General features: G+C 34.8%; 1 protein-coding gene and 1 long non-coding RNA gene across 2 annotated transcripts in view; one reads left to right on the top strand and one right to left on the bottom strand.

The window, feature by feature from the left end:
- Positions 1-402: 402 nt before the first annotated feature.
- On the top strand, positions 403-16339 carry LRRC17 (leucine rich repeat containing 17). The gene is made up of 6 exons (XM_021546138.2): positions 403-470; positions 2914-3111; positions 6397-6527; positions 9586-10460; positions 13905-14060; positions 15351-16339. The coding sequence occupies exons 4-6, from the start codon at positions 9704-9706 to the stop codon at positions 15752-15754; spliced, it is 1317 nt and encodes a 438-aa protein (XP_021401813.2). The 5' UTR covers positions 403-470; positions 2914-3111; positions 6397-6527; positions 9586-9703; the 3' UTR covers positions 15755-16339.
- LOC144246343 (uncharacterized) overlaps positions 12364-23610 on the bottom strand; it is a 19201-nt gene continuing 7954 nt past the window's right edge. Inside the window, exon 3 of the long non-coding RNA XR_013340037.1 lies at positions 12364-12440. This is a non-coding gene — a long non-coding RNA (uncharacterized LOC144246343). The remainder of the gene's footprint in view (positions 12441-23610) is intronic.

Genomic DNA, 23610 nt, shown 5'->3' with positions numbered 1-23610 from the left:
TAATATGTAAGTGACTGTCTTGGGTTTTTTCTTGATTGCATAATAGTATACTATGATCTGAAATGAAAGTACAACAAAAAAACATGGAGCAAACCATAGCTAAAGCTCTGTCCCCATGGATTTAGAAAATAATTGCAGTGAAATGATGAAATGCTTATAAGAATATCAAAGGTCACTTAGTTTAACCTTTCTGTAGTTTCTTATTCTGAAGAATAGGGATACACAGATTTCTTATTCAGGTTTGGCTTTTTTGCTACACATACACTACTTTACAATTCTATCTTTCTCCCAGAACTGATTGGATTTGTGGAATCCAGCCTGCAAGGCAGAACTCTGTCTACAGCACAAAAGGGATTTTGAAGAAACACTCTTGTGATTCCAGTATTGGCAATACACTGAGGATAGAAATCTGAAAATCAACATTAAGAATTGAGGAAGTACTCTCTGGGGCACATGGGACTATCTTTTTTGTATCCTGTGTTTGTCAAGAATCATAAAATGAATTGTGACATCCTTTCAGATGTTTGGCACATTACACTGATGGCTCGACTCCACATGCTATTTTTCTTTTAGTTTTCCACTGCCCAAATAAAAGCACTTAACATATTCCTGAATTAACATTTTCCTAAAATAAATAACAGAGCATTTGTAACTTACAGTATTCTTCAGTTACACAAGTTTGTATTCAGGAAATATAAACAATCATTATCCTCTTCAATAAATAAAGAACATGGATCAGATTTGTTCCCCAAGTGATGGCTCCTTTTCTGTGGCTTGATACATCTAAGAAGCCAGAATTTGCCAAAATGAGAATTCTCCCAATGAAGCCAGAGCAGGAGGAACACAGATGTTGAAAACTGGTGAAGTCTACATGTAGACTTCTCTGACACCCCTGCAAAGCAGATGTCAAGAAATGAAAGGGACAAATTAATTTTTCCCAGTGGTTTGTGTTCTCTTATTCAGCTGTTGTAACCCACAGCAAGTGACAGACTGCTGTAACACATTTTGGGCATGACATGCAATTGCTTTATACCCTCAGGTCTTTCCAGTTTTGTGTCTAATAGCAGAAAATTTTCCACCAATGCTGTTCAGCTTCAGGAGAACAAACAGATCTTACACTTTCTAGGTGGGACTCTAAGAATGTCAGTGGTATTATAGGATACCTTTTGAACAAGACACAAGAGAATCTCTATATTTTTATGAAAATATCTTGAAGTTCATCAACAAAAATATTTACTACCTGTGCCACATGGATAAAATCTTAATTACCATTACTTTATGCAAAAAAACCCATGCCTACAAATTTATCCAGTATTATTGTCATGTATGAACATAATAGTCAAAGAAAAGATTGCCCTATTTTGTAGCAGTGGACTAGAAAATGTCTGCTTAAGTCTCACTTTTCTGCCTCTGTTTTAATGATCTAATTAAATGTCTTGGTCCTTAAGCTGCTACTCACACAATCGTTAACATAATCACGCATTTTACAGCTGGGCTTTCTAATTAACCATTCAAATCCTACAGAAGTAGTGGCAATAAAACTCATATAAAAAGAACTGTTATGTTTAAATAAAAGAAAAATTTAAAAAAATTAAAAAGATACATTCTATATAATATTTTAAGCATCATTTCAATGTTAATAGTATAACTCCTCTACAGTTTTCCAATTAATTTGAAATGTTAGCCTTACAAAATCTCCCTTTGGGTTAGTTTATCCAGTGAGGGGAAAGAAAATATTTTTTAAATCTTTTATCCAACTGTGATGCAATTTTTATCCAACTGTGATGGTTTTTTTGGTTTTAACTGCTCACTTAGGTACTTGGTCATAACCATTAAGCACTGTTCCAGAATCCAAAAATGGAGAAAGCTGGGGAATTCCTTTCAGGGCTCTCAAATACACTGGCAAGCAAACCCAGTGTCCTCTAGTAGGGGAGGATTGTGGTTTTCCCCATTTGATGATGATCACTTCTCCCTAAGCACTATTAGATCATGCTTTCTAGAGGCAGATCCCTACAGCTCCTGATGACACTTCTAAACAAGCAGGGATGATGCTTTCGGAAAACAGAACAAATTACTGGCATTTTGAGAAATTACTCAGAGGTAGGTAGTTCTTAACTTTCCTCTAACCTCAGCCCTCATTTCAAACTTCACCCTATCACTGCACAACAATTCTCAGCATGATTCTCATGAACAAGAAACAGACACTTAGTAAAGAGTAATCAGAACAGGACTTTTGCCCCATCTGCCTCATTCTTTGTACTGAAAAGGTTTTGTTAGATGGAAAGTGAAACTGTTACATTTCTCAGACTCCATCTCTATCATTTCACATGTACTTTGTTATATGGAGAATCTTTTCAATTTATAAAGAAATTTATGCATGAGTCTCTACTTAAACATTAGGAGACTTTCATTGTCTTACAATTTGGCATTTCACATTGCTTTTGGAATATGTTTCAAGATACAGTATATATTTGAAAGTTTCTAAAATAGTACTGCATTCTAAAACCTTTGTTTTGTTTACAGGTTTAGTAGGATACCAAAGTAATCCAAAACATAACTATTTTTAAATTGCAGTTATAAATACAACTTCAATTTATATATTAAACCAATGTAAAGCTGCAACAAGAGTTCACTTTTTAATTAACTTCCTTCTCAGGAAATCAACTGTAAATTTGCATTTTTTTCCAGCACAGGGTGGCTTCTATTTTTTTTGGTATCTTAGTAAAAACTGCATTTTTAAAACTCAAGATATAAACCCCCAACTAATCATGACATAAAATTAGTCTATTTCTGGCTACAAAAAGCAAGCCTTGTTCTCATTATGCAGTAAGTACTAGCTGTTTATAGATCTGACAGTTTACTGGAAGTGATCCAAACCTATAGTGCTATTATTCCTCAGTAAAACTTAAACAGCTGTAGTCATGTAATTCAAAACCCTGGAAGGCTGCTGCAGTGCTTGCTCAACCTCAGTATACCATGAATGCAGGATGCTGCCAGTCATATAAAGGATCCTCTGCTTCACATTATGAAAGAAAGACGTGAACTACAAACCTGAATGCGACCTGGAATTTCCAAACAGATGATCTTGTGACAGCCTTTTCAAGAGTCCAGGTATGGTAAACCTTTGTCTTAGAATTTTCTGCAGTGAGCCAAACTCATTTACTGTAAACTGGGGAAGCTTTGCAAAAAAACCCACAAAAAACAACAGAGCAATTTGTTACAAGGGCACGATAAAGGATCAAAAGAACATAAAATGTCATAGTTAAAGTTTTCTGAAAATTACTGTAAAGAAAAGATGTTCAGTATGAAATGCAATTATCTGCTTGCTGAAGTTTGAAAGACCACTTCTTTGGCTGCAGTTTTTCCTCTGCTCTTGTATTGCAAATTAGTGGGGAATAGCACTATCATGCAAGATATTTCATCATATGAAACCAGTAATATCGTAAAATTATCTTAAGCAACTGTAAAAGCATACTTTTTTAATTAATTGGAACTTCTTTGTGCATACTTCACAAGTATGACTTTTCAGTGTAAGTTTGTTGGATTGTTTTTGCCATTGATTTTACAAGCAGTGCCTGCTGGAAATGAAAACCAGATCTCTATCAAAAGATATTAAAAGCAGGAATGTGTAGTTTAAACTTCTCAAGCAATATAATTATTTAGAAGAGTACTATTAAAAGAATCTGAAAAATTGAAAGAGTTACAAAAGAGAGTCATGTCATTTTAATTTTTGATCAGTTCTTTGGAAAACATTTCTTTATACTAAATATTAGTTAAGAGAAAGCAAATTGTGTAAGTGGAAAATGTTAATCAACAGCACTCTGTAAAATCAAGAATCTATAATCTGAAATTATTTTAATTTCCATCTGCAGGTTTATATCATACGGTAAACTATTCATTTGACTGAATGACATTTCAAACTAGAAAAAATAACAATTACCACAAGCACCACAAATAAAAGCATACAGAAAATCAAAACCTAAAATTAGGACCTTCTGCTCTGGTAGAAATTTAGTCGTAGTCATGCAGTTCTGCAAGTCAGCAAAATGAGGCATTTTGAAGAAGAAGGGAACTCCCACTGAGGAGCTGACTGCTTAAGGAGTGGCATACTGACTTTTGGAATTGACTATGCTTTCAATACAGAGTAGGGGAATGTGCTGGACACAAATGCAAAGAGGAAGTGTTAAAAAATGCCCTTGTGAAAAAAAAAAAGTACAAAAATATGAAGAAAGTAAATATAAGTTTACATTTCATGAAAAAAACCCAACAATGTTCACTAGAACCAGATATTAGAATACAAAGGCATGTGTTATTTGTGGTGCCTTTTATTTTTTTTTTTTGACATGGAAATGTTTAATTCACATTAAGTGCAAAAGTAAAAGTGTTCTTCTTTGTGGAAGGCTGAGCTATTTTGCATCTTAGTGTAACATCCCACAGAAATGAGTGGGGGAAAATAAAATTTGGAGAAGTATACTTCCAAATATATCTGATAAAATAGATAATAATTTGAGAGACTGGGATAAATACTCTGGTAGCTCTGAGTTTTTAATGTATATGTTGCTGCAAGGCTGCACAATTTAAGATACAGGTAAGCCTTTCTCACTGCATTTTGAAGACTGTGATCAAAACCTCACAATAACTTTGAAGAGATACTGATTTCCCTTATTGGTTATATGACCAATTTTTAATGATCTGAGAATTTTAACACAGGCCTTCCTTTTCCACTTTTAAAGTGATATCTTCCTTAAAACTCAAGGATCACACAGACTAAGAAAAATCCTTTTTGTTTTGTGTTACAGCTAAATTCTGCAGGAATTCTGTCATACCAGTTTTCCAATTAATTTTGACATTTGCAGTCTCACAATCATTGTTTTGAAGCAATCTGACAAACTCACCTTCTGACATTTATTCCTGATGGACAGTGTTCATGCTACCATATGTGACAGAGGTTTTCAGAGGAAAATTTTAAGTGATTATCTCTGTTGTGCAATATGAAGGCTAAAATGCTTGTATGGAATAGTATGAGAGAATAAAAAATGACCCCTACACTTCACTAACTCCTTGTTCCAATAAAGGATGTCTGATACACCACAGCAAACTTCACATGTAGCATTATGAAATGCAATACTGCCACCTCTAAGCACTTTGTGTTAGTTACCATAGTACACAGAACCTGTGCTGAGCTAATGCTTTTGGGATTGCCATGTGAAATGTTAATGAAATCTGTCTGCTATAAAATTCTCCACAGGACAGCAGCTTTTGTACATTCCCATAATCTCAGAAACAATGAGCTTTGCCTTTTTTCTCTAAAAGTGATCAATACAAGAAGTGTAATCTTGTGGTTTTAAATCCGAAGCATCATATGTGACTGGGAAAATTTCCTATTAACAAGGTACAGGATAACTGCAAAAGGTCTTTTGTCAGTGAAGAATTTTTTTTTTTGCTATTTACACATGAAAAAAAATGATGTTCCAAACATCAGCATAAATATATGGAAATGTAAAAAGATAAAATATCAGCCAACATGGAAAAAAAAAATCAGATTATAATTATAGCAGAAAGAATCCTACAAATAACTCAAAAAAGAGTATTTCTATTACATGTACCTCTAAATTTTCTGCAAGATTAAAAAAAAAACCACTTTCATATTTCTTTTTAATTTACCTTGTCAATAGTCGTAGAGTTCCATTAGTACTATCTCTATATGACAGATTTAAATAGGCTGAATAATAAAACAACCACCCAGAAGTATATTAAATTATATTTGTATGTACATGTATATGGGAAAAATCTGAGTAAGTATCTTTAAATTGTCATAATAATTTCTGTACATCTCAGCCTTTTTTTTTGGTAGCCTCAAAGTAGAATACTGAGAGGCGTGATGCTACTATTACTAAGTATGGTCATTTTAACATTTTAAAGGATACGTACATTTATAGACATGTATTTAAAGGATACAGTCCTACAGAGCACAATGGACTTATCACATGACTGAAGGTTAGCACACGTTAATACATTTTGCTAAACCAAGATTACTGTTAGCCAGTCCTGGTATCTAAAACCATTGATGAATTTTCTCCATGAACTCTGGTAAATTTCTCTAACAAGTAATATAATTTAATATAATATCATTTACACAACCCTTCCTCTTTAGTTCTACCTTCTAGGTGGAACATTAACTTGAGTAATTATAAGGCTTTCATATTTTATTGACCTGCAGAACAGGTACTACTCATATTGTTCCATTCTTATATATAGGGAACAAATATCCTAGTATGAGCAATTTTTCACAATGAATGTCAATATAATCCAAGGGCAAAAAGTACATGTACATGAAAATGCAGTAGTTGAGCCTGTGTCTTTTTCCATGTTGTGATCACCTTTTCCCTATTTCAGTTATTACGCAAAAGGACCATCCAGATAACTGGAAAATCAATACCAACCAATCCTAAAGAGGAAAGTTTGTGCTTTTGAAATATATTCCTGCAACAAAGAATTTGAGAGAGGAGATATATCAGGATAAATAGGTATGTAGATGGAAGACAACCATAACCTGGAAAGGAGTGAAAGCACAGGGGGTGGTGAGAAAGCTGGGGGCAATGGTGATGAGGAAAATCTCTGAAACCTTCCATGCAAAAGCAGCACAAAGGGGTCTATTTTAAGTGTCTGAACAGAAAGACTTGTACCTTAGGAATCAACCAGCAGGGACCGAAGTCCACACACAGGAGCTGTGACACAGGAGGTACAGATCTGTGATTGCACTGGGACTCCAGAGATGCAGAGAGATAGCACGTGCAACTGAAGGGGGTACCATGAAAAGTTCCAGAATATTTAGGAATGACAGCCCAGAAAGGTGAGGATGGGCTGCACTCTATGCAAAATCATGCCTGAAGGCGTGGGGCTTTGCATTGAAATGGGTGACAAGTCAACCAAGAGCTTATTTGTAATGATTAGAAACCAGACCTATGAGCATTACATTGTGGTAGGGATCTGCTGCAGACTGCTTGATCTGCTTGATGGAACGGTGGATGAAACCTTTGGGCAGCTGAAGGAAGCTTTACTCTTGCTTATGCTGGTTACTCATGAGAAACTTTAGCCACTCCTGTATGCTGACAGAAAATATCCAGGAGACTTTTAGAGTATGTTGAAGACAATTTCTTGATCCAGCTGGCTAACAAGCAGTCTAAGGAATGTGTTCTTCAACAGGTGAAGGAATGTGAGCTTGAGTGAATATCAACTTGAATGGCTTTGGTTACTGCAGCCATGAAAATGAGAAAATGAGATATTCAAAATCCAGAAAGAAAATTGGACAAACTGTAGAAGAAAAAAACCTAAACTTGTTAGCAGATTTTGGCTAGTTTAGGGATCTGTTTAACAGGATCTCACAGTAGACAGCCCTGGAGGGCAAAGGGGCCCAGGAGAACTGGTTAATCTTCAAGGACAAGCTACTTCATTACTTTTTATTCTCAGTTTTTACAGCTAAGGCTTGTCGGAGGCTTCCCAGGTGCTTGGCTGGGGCTGTGAGCAGAGTCTGTGAGAGCAAAGGAATACACATCGTAGAAGAAGTTAATGTCAGGGAGCACCTGAGAAAATGGGATGAGACAGGGTGCATCCAAGAGGAAGAAAGCTGTCTCTTGTCATTGAGAGGCCTCACTCATTTTTGAAAGGTCATGACAGTCAGAGGAGATTTCTAATGACTGGAAGATGGGAAATGTCACATCCATTTTCAGGAAACGGAAGAAGGTCCAAGAAACTGCAGGCCAGTCAGCTCCACTTGAGTCCCTGGGGAGGTTATGTAGCAAATCCTCCACGAAACCCTGTCCAAGCACATAAAAGATGAAAAAGTGACAGTGAACAGCCAGAATGAATCTATCATGGGCAAAGCATTTCTCATAATTTGATAGTTTTCTATGATGAAATTACTAGATCTATTTATAAGGGGAGAAAAGCAGCCCTTGCATAACTAACTTGACTGTCCTTAACCATTTTTGTTTTAACTTCTTAAGCTGTATTTTACCTATGGTAATTTTCAAAAGCTTGCATGTAAATTTTGGTGTTTTGGGGCAAGAACACTGGATGTATACTTCATTAAAAAGTGACTACAAATGATAAAGAATTATTTTTTTATATACTTAACTCTAGAAATAGCCTATAAATGCATGAATATATTGAGAAGCATAATTTCTGAACAAAATATTTATGTTATTCTTAGATTGATTTATTATTAGAAAAAATTACCTATATAGGAAAAATTCCCTTTTCTAAGAAATTATTAATTAAAGCAAAGTCAAACATTGTTTCTCCATCAAGGAAGAGCAATGAAAAAACATTAATGGAATCAAGATAAAATTAAAAATGTTAAACTGAGAAAAAAATGGACAAATACACAATGGTGACTGCATTCTTAGACACTTTTCAAATTTAAAATATCAAGAAATTTAGTGAGACATTTTTAGAGCCCAAGTGGCTACTGAAGGAATAAAGAAAGTTGTAAACAATACAGGATTAAAATTTATTGTTGACAACTCCAAGCTTATAATAACAACAAAACCCTCCTCCCAGACTGCTGAAGCTTTGAAGCCTGTTTATCAAAATTAATTGAGATTGAGTACCATTTTGTCCTGGTACTGTCCAAAACCAATGAGAACTTCACATATTATCTCTGAATTCTACTCCATTTTCAAAGTACTTAAGGACACAAGTCTCTACTTTTTATCAGGAAGATTTGTAACACAAATAGCCACAGCAATCGATAAAATCTTTCTTCTTGGTATAAATTAGAGTTTGTAGAAATAGTTTGTAGTTCTTATATTTCATCCCTGGCATTCACAGATATTTAGGTCTTGCAAATTTTTTAATTCACCTAAAACATTTAAAACAAAACAACAAACTCCAAACCCAAAACAAACTTTAAAAACAAACCAAAAAACCCACCACCACCACAAAAAAAACAACCAAGCCCAAAAACTATCATATTATAGGTGAACAGTTCAAAGTCTCAGTGTATGAGATAAATGTAAGAACTCCTCATGTAGGTTCAATCTATCTGGGTCAATATCCTGAACTATAGTCACAGCAGTTTACTGAGATGAAAGCACAGAACCCCAAAAATTGGGGTAAACAGTCCTGAGAAAATTACTTGGAAAAAGTCCACCCTTGTGCACAAACTAAAACTGGGAGTCTGATGGGCACTGGATGGCTTTCCCTGGTCTGGCTCTGTACATGAGCACTGAGGAAGTTGGAAAAGACCAGCTTCTAACTCCTCATTTGAGCTCATCTTCCAAGATTAACTTAAATACAAACAGATCCAGCCTGATGCTGTTTTCCTGAACACATGAGAATCTCCTAACAAAGATCAGTGAGAAATTGTTCCATATAGTTTCCCATGTTTAATTATAATGAAAAAGAGTAAACCAGAGTCAGTAAAAACTAACAAACAAACAAAAAGAGATAAGACAAATCTTCAAAATATTTGTGAAGTTCCAAGTAGCGTGATGATCGAGTACTTGACTGCATATTATATACAATCCTCCATGGAAATGCCCATTTCATGTGTTCTAATATTTTATTTTTCTTCCAACACAGGGATTCCACATACCCCAGCTGTGAATCCTCAGATCTGTACAACACTGATTCAGACTATCCAAAAATTTCAACTGTTCCAGCTGTCACAGAAAAGAACTGGGGCCAGCTGAATGTCAGGATGCAAGTAGTTACTATTATATTACTGCTTCTTCTTTGTAATGCATCTGACTGTAGGAGGACAAGGAATAGGAGTTTGAGAAACAATGAAAGGGAAAACATCTTAAGGAGAGCATCTAGCACTGTTAAGCGCAATGCCCAAGGCCTAACATGTGATATTTACACTTATCTTCATGAGAAATACTTAGATTGTCAGGAAAGAAAATTGGTTTTTGTGGCACCTGATTGGCCTGAGGATATAAAACACATGCTGCTAGCAAGAAACAGAGTTCGTAAATTAAAGAATAATATGTTTTCCAAGTATAAAGTACTGAAAAGTCTGGATTTACAACAGAATGACATATCAAAAATTGAGACTGAGGCTTTTTATGGTTTGGATAAACTTACCACACTCTTACTTCAGCATAACCAAATTAAGATTTTATCTGAGGAGATTTTTATTTATACACCTAGTCTAAACTACCTACGTCTCTATGACAATCCCTGGCATTGCAGCTGTGAACTAGAAACTCTTGTTACAATGCTACAGGTTCCAACAAACAGGAATTTGGGAAATTATGCAAAATGTGTGTACCCAATAGAACTGAAAAATCAAAAGTTAAAGCAGATAAAAGCTGATCAGCTATGTAGTGAAGAGGACAGGCAGGATCCCAAAAACATAAAACAGGAGAAGCCTGAACCTGTCAAACCAGAATTTGATTCCTCTTTGTGCCACATGTACGTGTTTCCTGTGACAACTCTGAACTGCAGAAGAAAAGGTTTGTATCTGTAATTATACCTGAACTAATGATTTTAATATTCTATTTATTTAATCCTTTCTACATTTAATCACACATTATTTACTGCAAATGAACTTAATATAGTATTTGCTTTACTTCAACTGAAATCATTAATTGTTTTTCTCTTGTAAATACCAGCAAGATTAGGAATTCTTCCTACATTTTACCTCTGCCCTGCAGGCCAAATTCCACAGATATTCCTTAGTGCTGTAATGTATTTAATAGAAATCAACAGGAATAAAATTAAGCATATTACTTAAGTAACTAGTCTGATTGTACAACTATAAACATACTAATCAGTCAAATTACAGCTCTGCTGAAACTGTTGAACTGATACAGAAAAGCACACAGTATCTTTTCTTCTTTCCATTGTACAAACACAAATTTATCAATAAATTTAACAGAAGTGAGCTGTGAAGCAGGACTGGAGCAGCCAGCTGTGTTTTCAATGCCCAGAGGAATCTGATTGCAAAGGAAAGGCTCTGCATCCTCATATTTGCTGCACAAGATTTCTTCTACTAAGGGAAGAAATTATATGTTTTTGTTCATAAATACCTCCTCTGTGTTCTTCCCAGAGCCCAGCAAGCAATTCAAAGTTGAAGGGACTTGAAGAAATGTTTTTCAGACGCTTGGATCCATTCCATCTCTAAATCTTTCTCAGGCCCCTAAGAGCCACAGTTAAGCCCTAAGGGTAAACCAGATGGGGTATATATCAACATGAAAATACACATTTATTTTTCCCTTATATTTCCCATATTTTATCCCACGATAAAACAAAAAAACAAACAAACAAAAATTACGAGGAGAATAATTCTTTAACATAACGATTCTGAAATAAGAATTGCTTGAAGCAGCCAACACTGTGAGATCTTGTTCCCAATTTTAGCAGAGCTAAGCCTCCATGTTTTATTTAGCTGAACTTCTATCTGCTTTAAGGGTAACTTGATTTTATGTAAAAACTTCAGTGCACCCTTACTCTTGCAACTTTATGCCAGAGAAAATCTCAGAATTCAGTAAAAGTAGATAATATCTAAATATCCAGGATCAATGATTTCAGTATTTGATTACATGGTTTAGTCACTATGTATGTCATAAAAATGGTCTGTGTTCTTTACTTTTTTTTCACCCTGTAAATTCTTTTCTTGTCCATCTGGCTCAATTTTCTCTTTCTTTTACCATGCAGCTACTACATCTTTTAATCAATGACTTATGCTGTTTGTATTATTTTTTAATATTCACCTATCTTACCTTTCCTTCTAGATAAGACCTTAATTATTAGACTATAGATTATGATCTTAATTATCCTTCATAGGATTTATTTATATCACTCTTACTATTCAGTAAACTGTTATTGAACAAAGCCCAGGCATAAATTATAATCCTAATATAAGCAAAGACTGACTTTACAGCTCTCCTCACTTACTGGTATCAAAGAGATGAGCTGAATACACAAATATACCCAAAAACTTCTAAGGAAAAGCATTTTACTTTTTTCTCTGAGTTCATATAAACATTCAATGTGATCTGATCTTCATGGGAGTTTCAAAGGGGTTTATGATATTTGAAAGCATGGTTTATTGTCTTTAATATTAATAATGGAGGAATAAAGTTATTTCAACCTCTATTTGATAGTACTAGAGGGTACAGGGACTCCCTCCTTCAGGTCAAGAGCTAAGTATATTAATCCAGAACTTCCTGCATGCCTAGCATGGACACATTATGTTTCAATACTTTTTTGGAAGTACTAGATCTACTGTGCATATGCTTGACAGCTGGATGCAGATATCGCATGGATATTTGGTATTTCTGAACATATGGCAATCTTTGATGAAAGCATTGTACTTACTGTCTTTGTATATGAATATTGTACAGTAGATGCACAATTTCACTGGAATTTTCATCAGAAATAGGAGTGCAATGCACACAAAATCCAGGGAAAACACAAACATTTCTCTAAATCTGTGTGGACAAGAATTCAGAATAGAAAAAAATAGTGCATCAGTTGCCAAACCAGTAAGATGACATTGAAATCTGCAATCCATTATTGCTTTACAATGGAAAGAATGGAATGATAAGCACTCGCTCTACCACTACTAAGTATGTCTAAAGACATACAGGTCAGGAGCTTTCAGTTAATTTCAGAAGCTCTTGAAAGAAACATCTTAAAAATACATTTCTCTATGTGTATATTCTCTCTTTTTTTAAATAATTTGCTTATATCTCATCAGACCAGTGTCATGCCAGAACCTGTGGTACTCCAGAATGAAATACTCCATGACCTTGATTCTCTTTAAAAAAAAAAAGAAAAGAAAAAAAAAAAAAAAAGGACACAAAAACAGTTTGTTTGCATTTCTACAAAGAACTTGTATTTTTCAGGACAGTTGAAAAAAAAAAAAAATCTGCTTTCTAGTACTGCCAAACTCTCCAAGTCTCTAAATTCAAGCATTGTTTACATTCATTTGGTGATAAATAGGCCCTGAAACTTTCACATCTGCAGAAGCAGGAAGCAATCCAACCACAGCAGGCTGGAGTAGTTCTAATACTTATGTATTTATAATACCAAAGCTCTACTTATAATCATATATGAGGCAGGAAGACTATGGCATGTTGCTGTAGTCTCAAAAATACCTGATTCATTAGATATCTTCAGAACTTCAGAAGTACAGTGACCACACAGAGTCCAGCACAGATCCAGAAACAACTTGCTTTCATTCAAAGATGGTAAAATAAGAGACACTGCTCATTTTCTTGTTATGGCAGCGCAGGATTAGAATACTCATTGAGCAAATATAATAACCCTGGAGATTAAGTTTGTTAACATTACCCTGAGAGGGTTCAAACCACAGTCTGCACTTCTCAAGCATGGGCCCTTACTACTGGAGTAGGAGCTGCTCTTTCTGGAGTCCTTTTGCCAGGAACACTGTAAGGATATGGACACTGATGACTGAGAGGTCCTCGGCTGCTTTGGAAATGCCAGTGATAGAAGTAAGAACAAAGCGAGAGACAGAAGACAAAATGCCACTCTGCTGCACGGGTGGTTTTTTTATATAGTTACTATGGTTTCTTTTCTTTAAGCATCAAGAACTTCATGCACATTTTTTATATTAGTATAGTATCTTTACTACTTACCCTATTCCTACGTGAATGGTCTAGCTCTACTAAAATAAAAATATAAACTACAGAGGTTTTATTATAAGCACTAATGAAGAGAACAATTTTCACATGAAATGTAAAGGTACAAGTAAAGAAAGAATGAAAATCAGATGTTGAAAAAACATGGTGGCACTAGTAGAGGGGATAAAAGGGAAAGAAAACAGGAAAAAATGTTAGACTGAAAATACTCTGTCTGCCATGCAACTGTAATACCTAAGCAGTAAGAATAATCTAAAGCTAATACGAGTTACATATTTTTCATTTTTTAAGATTTAAAGAAAGTTCCAAGTAACATACCTCCAGATATAGCTAAACTTGATTTGTCCAACAACAAAATTAGACAGCTACGAGCCAAGGAGTTTGAAGATGTCAGTGAATTGAAGATATTAAATCTAAACAGTAATGGAATAGCATACATTGATCCTGGTAAGAATAATTTTAAATACTTATTACAAATTATTTCTCTTGTATTAAATACTGTCTCTATAAGATATAAACTGGGGGGGGGGGGGGGGAGGGAAGAAAGGATTGAAAAATCTAGAAGTTGGTGCAAATTTTACCTTTTGTACCTTTCAATTCATACCAATTGTACCAATTCAATTCGTGTTTGCACTGAAATATATTTATCATTAAAATCAATAAAGAAAGACACATTTCAGTTGCCCTTTCTTAATACTAAACTAACCAAGTGAAAAAGGTAATTCTGGAACCTAAAGGCTAATAGTTTTCCAAAATGCTAAGTAGTTGAATGATTTTTTTAAGTATCTTTGCCACATCTAAGAAAACATGACATATAAGGAGGTTACTTTTCAATTATCTTTTACGATAAAATAAGAGACAAACCTAAAGAATTTAAACTCTTTTTGGTTAAAAATCACTACATAGAATTGCTTTTAAGTTATATTTTATTAGAACTCAAGTGCCATTATTGGCATTTTGCTTATAGCCTATGTGCATTTGGATTTAATTATGAAAGCAGAGATAAACTGGGTGAGAGAAAGAGAGAGAAAATGGATGAAGTAAAAAGGGCCTTATCGAGTACTATCTTGGCAATTAAATAGCATCATGATGTCTTAATATTGGTAAAATGGTACTTGTGAGGTTTAACATTACACAGTTGATTTATTTAAATTAAGACTTCTGCTATTAAATGAAATAGTATTCTTGCAAAAAGTATTAACTGCTCTCCGAAATGTAACTCAAGCATTATTATGAAGCTCCATGTTTTACTCCATTCTAAATCTTCAAACATTACTTTGAAGGTTCTATACATGCACACAAATACCTATACATACACAAAAACCTCTAGCCCTGTACATTGTCTAATAATAAGTTTCCATATTCCTAGTTCTGTATCATAACAGTTACAGTAGGATTCAATGAGCAAATCAGACATTCATCCACCTCCACTGTGTCTAGTCTACACTCAGACACACTCATGAAGTGTTTTATAGCTTTACCAGCAGTGCAACTCTTCTAATATTTCTCACTTCTGAAAGCATGTGGCATATTTTAAATTTCAATGTTTGAGAAATCCTTTTGTAGCCTTTTAGCCAAAAGAAAAAAAAACAAACAACAAAAAAACCAACTAGTAACTCTAAAATTTAAAAAATGTTTTTCCTCTTCTAGATATGCATATCCTTCCTGTCATAGATATAAATGGTTTTTTTCCTAAGTTAACTTTATAAAGTACCAATAACTTTTTCTATTGATTAGCTGCTTTTTCAGGCCTCAATAACTTAGAGGAGCTGGATCTATCAAACAACAGCTTGCAGAATTTTGAATATGGAGTACTGGAAGATCTTTACTTTCTGAAAATACTGTGGCTGAGAGAGAATCCTTGGAGATGCGATTACAACATACACTATCTTTTCTACTGGCTGAAGCACCACTACAATGTTCACTACAATGGCCTAGAATGCAAAATGCCTGAGGAATACAAAGGATGGTCTGTTGGAAAATATGTTCGAAGTTATTATGAGGAATGCCCAAAAGACAAACTTCCCATTTATCCAGAAACTTTTGATTTGGACAAAGATGACGAGGAATGGGAACGACACAAAGAGCAAACAGTTCAGACAGTAAAGAAGCATGGTGTAATTGTCACCGTGATAGGCTAATAAGGGAATCCTTTCTCTTAGTAGATTTAAATAACTGATATTTGAGAAAGAAAAACATGCTGTTTACATTTGTTCTAATTATTCTGTTGGTTTGTAGGACTATCTGCCTACAAAGATGTCTGTTTATTGCCGATAATGACTACAGAATGACACTAGTTCAACAGTGACCTTCATCTAGTAATTGTTTTTGACAATTTGTTCTGGACACTCTTGTGAAATATTTTGACAAGTATTTGAAACTATACAGTAAAAATCAATAGACACAAATGTACATAATTATGGTGGGGAGAAGCTGTCTTATGCGTGGACACAGTTTATGTGTTCACACAGAAATAGCTGCAGGATTGTGACCAAGATCTATTTTTCCTGAATGTATTGACAGTTCTTTGTATCTATCAGTTTCCTGAAACATTCCCAGAAAACGTTTCTAAGATTTTTATATCTATTTCCTGTTGTTTTATTGTAGACTAAAAAAAAACAAACACAAGACTAACCTTAAATACAATTCTAGAAAAAGAGGAACAGCAGTTGTTATACTAATTAGGATTAAAACACAGAAGGTGGGTTCCACTTGCTGATTTACCAGTGTTCCTCCTTAGTCTTGAATGAATAACTCAGCCTCTGCCTCTTCCACACCTGAGGTGCCTTGAAACAATAAGTAGCCAAGACATGGTTGGTTCCCAAGATCCAGCTCCACATGCTCATAATTGCCTTTTCTGGTTTTTGAGGCAAGGAGAGCTGAAATCTTTCTAGGAAGAATTTTATGTTGTTGTATCAGTTTGACACAGATTACATGCCATCACATCCAGGTGACGAAGATCATATAAAGGGTGCTGTGGTCTGCACTGAGCACATCAGTGCCCACCCAAGCTGAAGGTAAGTATACTTTTGAAAGCTCAGAAGTGTGGGACTTTCTCTAAGTTCACTCTTCTCTCAGCTGATTTGTAAAATGCATGTTACAGCACCTCCTTGTCAAACATCTGTCTATGTGATAAAACCTGTGATCATTCTAACAGTACAGCAACAGGGCAGCACAAATGCCTCAGCTAAATAGATGAGATCTCTAAAGATAAAATTCCTTGCTACATAATATTCTTAGGTCACTAAGAAATGTGTACGTGCAGAGTAGAAATTCAGGGCCAAAACTTAAAATTTCTCTTAACTATTGTGAAAGAAGTTCTGGGAGACTCCACAGAGAAACTTTCCTCATTTAAAGGTCTGGAGACAATGATGGTGTTTGTGCATTCCTCTGGTGCTTTAACCACAAGTCCCAAAGGTTGCTCATTTTGTTCTACAAGACAAAGCACTCAGTGCTTTAGTGTTAACATGAAATAAAAAAAACAACACACAGGAAAAAATCAGGAGGCTTTTTTTTGGCAGGAATGCCAAAGAATCTCAAAGCAAACACATCCATTCTTATTTACATTTCTTTATGTCCTCCATTATTCAGATATTAATATATTTAATGGTGCTTTTCTGACAAACTGGGTAATTTAGCCATTTCTCCTACAATATCCTTCAAAAACTTAATAGCAAAAAATACAACTGTATTTTTAGTTGCAAAAAATACAACAAAATACAAAGTATCTGACTCATCCCTGTTCCTGGAAATATCTTAAGCATTATCTTCACTGTTAAAGGTTAATCCTGATAAGATGGAACAGAGAGGAAAATCCCATTTGCCAGTAACACTCACTAAATAGGGCATATTCTGGAAACTTAAAAGTGCTGAAAGTAAAAAAAAAACATCTGCCACAAATAGTAACAAGTACTAAGTAATGTTGTCCTCCTCCTCTCAGATTCTGGACAATTATCTCAATACAGAACCACTGGGTCTGATTGAAAAGGACAGGCAATAAAACCACAGCAGAACATCTGTTATTGGCAGCACAGACAATGGTGAAAATCTGAGTAGGAAAAAATGCATTTATAGACCATGTTATGTTAATTTCTGCAAAGAGTCAGTGCTGGGAAAAAATACTAGTTTAAGGCAGGCTAAGTCTGGGTAGAAAAGACAATCCTGGAGAAGAATTTAAGACAAAAGAAGAATATAAGACAAAATCTGTGTGAGAGGTCTTTGATCTCTCAGGTGAGCAAGAAGTACCACGTGAAAAAGCAGTGGAATAAGACTAGTTGCTCTTGTTTGAAGGCCCTGGGGATTCCCAAAGAGACACCCCCACTGAGGATTTGGCAGAATACACAACAATAATTGCAGTAATTGCAACTACAAATAATGTAAGAACACAACAATAGAAATAGGAGGTTGGGGCAAGTATTATATAGATTAGCATAATCTCCTGACAGTGACTCAAATTCTTTGAGAAAAGATTGTGTGAACAGAAAAAGCATACAGGAGTTATGAAGGTAGTGCAGAAGGAGGTAGCACAAGAAAAAAGACAATAATATATCTGAAAAACATACATATGGGGAAAGTTACTAACAATTGGTAAAAACTTCAGCATTACAGAGTTAACTGCTATTTCTCTGAGCTTCTCAAAAATGTACTGTAAAGTACAACCTTTATCAAACACCACAGCCACAAAACACAATTTAACGTTGACATCTTTATGTTGCTGTACTATTTAATCAAAAAGGTCTCAGAAGAGCTTCCATGTCTAAAAGAAAATCATGGGCCTTCCTCTTTTATAAGCTCCTTAGGTCTCTTCTTTAAGTAACTTTTCTCTTGATTTACCTTCTTTCTCTGTCCATAGCCAGGTAATAATTGCATGATACAATTGTATGAAGACAATTGCCTTGTCTTCCTGACATGCAGTTCATGTCCTAGGACTGCTGCCTTAAGGGATGAATTACAGTGTCCTACAGAGGCAGTGCCCCTTTCTCTACCCAGCCACATGAAACAGAAAAAATCATTTTTGCCTTACTCCATTGCAGAATACAGGAAAAATGGATATGTCTGTCAAATACTGGAAATAAAACACTTCAAAAGCTTCTGAGGAAATTTTAGCTCCTGCACTATGAATACTAATGGCAGCAGTTAAAGGCAGTTCCCAGGCACACATGGAAGACAAACGATTCTCCAAGATCACTGACTAGGGGGAGGAATACCACAAACAGCTGAGCCATATCCCATGCAACTCATATACTCGTATTCTCTGGCACAGTAACACACTGATTTGCCAAAGACAGTCTGAGCTGGAATCATATTAACATTCACATCCAGATATTAGACAAAGACTATTATTTCATGAATGCACCACAGGCCAAAGTAAAGAGTAAACAACCCCAGTTTTTTAAAACTGCAGATAATTAATTTATCAAGAAAACCCCACAAACATGTTTAGTCAGATGAATAGACCTAACCCACAGTCAAAATAGCTGCTTTTTTAACATTAACAATAAAAGCATGTTGCCAAAATCTGTGTAATCTTGGATTTATTTGGAAAGATGAGGTCAGAACTGTAGCTTGGATAATTTCGAAAGGAAAGGTAGCCTATAATTGAACAAACAGTTCAACTCAGTTTGTTTGCTGAAAAAAATGTCCAAGGAAGAAAATCTCAATATGATTTTCAATCTCTAAAAGAAAATAGATAGTTTTGCAGCAACATTAAACCATCCAAGTAGGCAATATGATAAATATAGCCAGCTAGTGAATTTCAACATAAAAACATATGTAGTTAGTCTAAGTATCAATAGCGTACTGATTTAAATGCATTTCATGCTTAAAAAAACTATTGTGTATCTTCAAAGCTAGAAGAAACAGCTTTAAAATTAATGTTTTCTAAAAGCCCCTGTAGACTGTCATATATGATTCATCACAACTAGTTTAAAATAGCATTCAGTAGATGTAAACAGACATAATGTTTGATTTTGAATCTACAGGAAACATAAATTATCTACAAAAATGGAAAATGTGGAAACAAGACTTGAATTTAGTAAGATAAATGAAAATGGATGGCAATCATACTGATACTCCAATGGATATCATCAACACTAGATATGAATCCATTAAATACTGTGACAGTAAAGGCCATTCCATTTGTATAAAAGATGTAATTCTACCACAATTGTTCTTTACTTTTTTTTTAGCTCTAAACACAAGAAACATTATGATGATTTTAGTTTTGTACCTAAATACATAAGGAAAAAAATCATAGAAGGATTTAATATTTTTAAGTATAACACCCACAGAGGAAGTGATGTGGCTGTACATGGTTTATTTTGGCTTGCTTTCTTTATTAGCTCCCAAAATTCATTATGGTACTGGATTAAACTGTGTCACTAAACAATTTGCATACTGGTATCATTGAGAATGTTATTTTGTCCTGTGATATAAAAGCCAAAACCATGACAAAAAAACTTTTTATTTTTAGCCAGTTGTTCTTTTTCATCACTAATCTAGAGACTAAATTGTTCTTACACATAATTACAGTCATTTTCTAAAGCTAAAGAAATCACTCAGATTGCTGTAGGCTTCATCAACAATTTCAATAATGCATTATCTGATTAAATACTAAATGCATTATAGTCTCAAAACATAAAAAAACGCTTTTTATTTTTAAAATAAAAACATTTTCCTTTTATTTTTATGCATTTAAATTCAGTTAAAATGTAGGCTAGAAAAGAGTCAATCAGTAAAATTCTCTTGCTTCAGAAATACTGTGTCAGGAATCAAAAATGTTTGGGATCTTGACTAGTTCTAGCACAGGAGATTTTTTCCTCATGAAAACACTTCCAAGATGTTTTCAGTCTCTTCATGATAAGATAGATGAGTAGCAGTTGGGATGCAGGTGATTCCTTACAAATCAAGTACACTTTCACTAGGACTAAACCTCTCACACTGATCATAAAGGCTTTTCGTTTTCCTGCCAACTTCTCTGCTTAGTGGAGCATACAACCATATTGAGGAAAATATTACTGACCTGAAACTATTCCAAAATGCTGTCACAAAGGGAATTAACCTCAGTCACCTGTACTTACATGCACAGAATCAGGAAGAACTAAGATGCTTTTTTACATCTAGAAGGACTTTGATTTGGAAATAGAATCAAGTACAGATTATTTGTGAACACCACATTAATCTAGGATCATGGTTACTTTTAGATTTAGATTTTTAGCTTGTTTGTTGTTGTTATTTGGTTTTTGGTTTGGTTGTTTTTTTTTTTTTTTTCCCAGAGAACTTTGCATTTAAGATATGTAAGTTAATAGTAAGATATCAGTGTGAAAACACAGCAAAGATGCCACTTTGGTTTATAGAAGGGTATTTCCATATTAGCTACATAACTTTAAATAGACTATAAATTCATTAGCTAGAAATGGAAAAATCAGTAGGAAGATTACTGATAATGTGTCTTTTCCCACTAGCATTTAATTGCTTAGGTAATACAATTCAGGTAATTTGCCTGCTCCTCAAAGTATGTTCAACAAGCTGTCTCTGTTCACTTCTTCCAGGTTTTCTGGCTTTATGTTCTTATCACAGAATTTTTGGAACTTGCTATAGCTACACTAATTTTAAAGGCATTTAGCTGATTCAGAATGCAGTTGGGGTTTACAAAGATATTTAAGGCATAGAAATGTGTAGGCCTTTTCAATAGCAAATTCTTCTTGTGCATCTCTTCAAAGAACTGCATCCATGATAAATACAGTTGGATCCACCATTACAGATTGGGCTTCTGTAACCAAAACTCTGTTTAATTTGGACATGTGGATGATGTCCTTAACTTCAAAACTCCACCTAATTTAAAACTCAGTATGAAGACCACAGCAGCCACCTTTAAAACAGAGCAATCATTTTCTGTCAATAACTCGACATCAGGGTATTTTGGTACCACTGACCTATTTTAGGAAACTGTAATTTACAAAGCAAATGCTTTCCAGCTGACCTTCAGGACAGATCTTGTCCAGGCATAAGTAAAAACTCACATATTTTTTTGGCACAGGAGCAGAACAGAAATCTGCAATAAATGATAGTGTGCTAATAATTATATTTACTAAATACCCTGTAATTTTGAAATGATCCATCACCAAATATCATCTACAGTGCCAGAGACAATAAAGGCCACTAATCATAAGTTCCAGAACTTTGAAAAGTCCAGCCATGCTGTATTTTCCACAGTCTGTGAATGCTCAGAGCAAACACATATTTGGCCTAGAGGAGACAACACCCAGTAATGATCTCCTGTTGAAGAAGACTGTATCTACATTTTGGATCCACAAAAAAGAGAACATGAGGATTCACAGAGGGAGAAAGGAAGAGGGAAAGAGCTCTGCCTTTCTGCACCAAATGTTCAGGCACTCAGCCAGTGCAAACCTCTGTTCTGTATTCTAAACAGAAGAGTTCTTCCTGCATTTCCCATAGTGAATAAAATAGTGACAGCTCAAGAAAAAAAAAAAAAAAACACAAAGGTGACAACTCCACAGATTTGAAATTCTCTCTGGATCAAGAGAGATGCAATCTTTTACATTACAAATGGAATCATTTCAGTAGACTTCCTGCTTTTCTGTAATAATTTTTGTTCCCTCTGCTCTTTACACATAAAGACATTATTTTGTAGCTTGCTTGAAGTTCCACAGCCCTAGTTCCCAGCGCACATCCCAGGGCATGCTGAATTATACCTGAAGTGTGTGTTTAGGTGACTTAGTTGACCCAAAATGTCTACAAAATGTACACAATATAAATGTACACAATTAAAAAAATGACTCAGTTATATACATTGTAACCTAATCATGGAAGTCAAACCAGTCACTGAACTACTATTAATAATGGACAGAATTTGAGATTATTATTCACTGAGAATGCCCTGATACATTCCAGAAACAGGACATCTTTAGCCAGCGCAATCTAGTGAGACTAAAATTTTAAGTATTTTACGATACCAGTTTGTCTTCTGACTTTCTTAATATGATTTTCACACCATCCTCACCTCTCATCCTGCATTCCATCTAATCAAAGCTAAGACTTCAAGTCTGTGATCCCTCCTGTTTTAACCCTACCACTGCACTCTTCACCTCCCAGAAAAACATCCCAACTCTTTCACCCCTATTTCTGACATAACTCCATTTCCCTAACACCTCCCAAACAGCACCACTGCTCAGTCCTGGGACAAGAGTACCAGCCCCATCTGTCCTAACACAGAACACAGGGACCTGCCTCTCCAGGCACTCATGGCATCGAGTTGTCACAGCCCAACCTGTGGATGGCATCCTGCAAAAAGACAGCTAGATAAATTGTTGGACCAAGAACATTTAATTTATACAGCATAACTTTAGGTTATATATTATGTATTTTTTGTCCTATGCAGACCAGCTACCTAGACTCACATGTCTTTTTTTCCTTGTCAGTCTGTACCCACATGTTCTACTTCTGTATAATAACTTTTAATATTTAGATATTATAATGGACTTATTGTAATACTGTCTTCCACTGGCTTTTTTCTCATTCCTTTCCAGCAAAGTATATTTTATTCATCCTCTGAATTGTAAAAGAGAATGAGTAATTATGACAGTTTCTGACCTGAAGTAAAATCCACAATTCTCTGCAATTTTCTGTAAAATTCAAAGCAGTCAAGCTCAACAATATACACTTTTGAATAGAACTTATGTTTATTATTTATAATATAAATAACATACACATTGATGATATTTTTCAGTAGCAATTCATCTACTCATTTTAATAAAATTTCTACTTGCTTGTAATTTTCTGAAGTATGGAGCAATAAAAACTTGCTTACTTCCACTGCCATAAAGTCCTGTTACTGTCATCTGTACTTCACTAAAGTACAGATCTGTATTTATGGGAGGACATTTGAGTGTTAATAGAAAATAATTTAAATGTGCTAGATACATGCATTTACTTAAGTGCTCTTCATATTTTTCCTTGGCAATACAAAAAACTCCAA

The sequence above is a fragment of the Lonchura striata genome, chromosome 5, assembly GCF_046129695.1.
Source record: "Lonchura striata isolate bLonStr1 chromosome 5, bLonStr1.mat, whole genome shotgun sequence".
NCBI classification, from domain to species: Eukaryota; Metazoa; Chordata; class Aves; order Passeriformes; family Estrildidae; genus Lonchura; species Lonchura striata.
The sequence above is the reverse complement of the archived record's forward strand: the minus strand, read 5'-3'. Positions and strand labels throughout refer to the sequence as shown.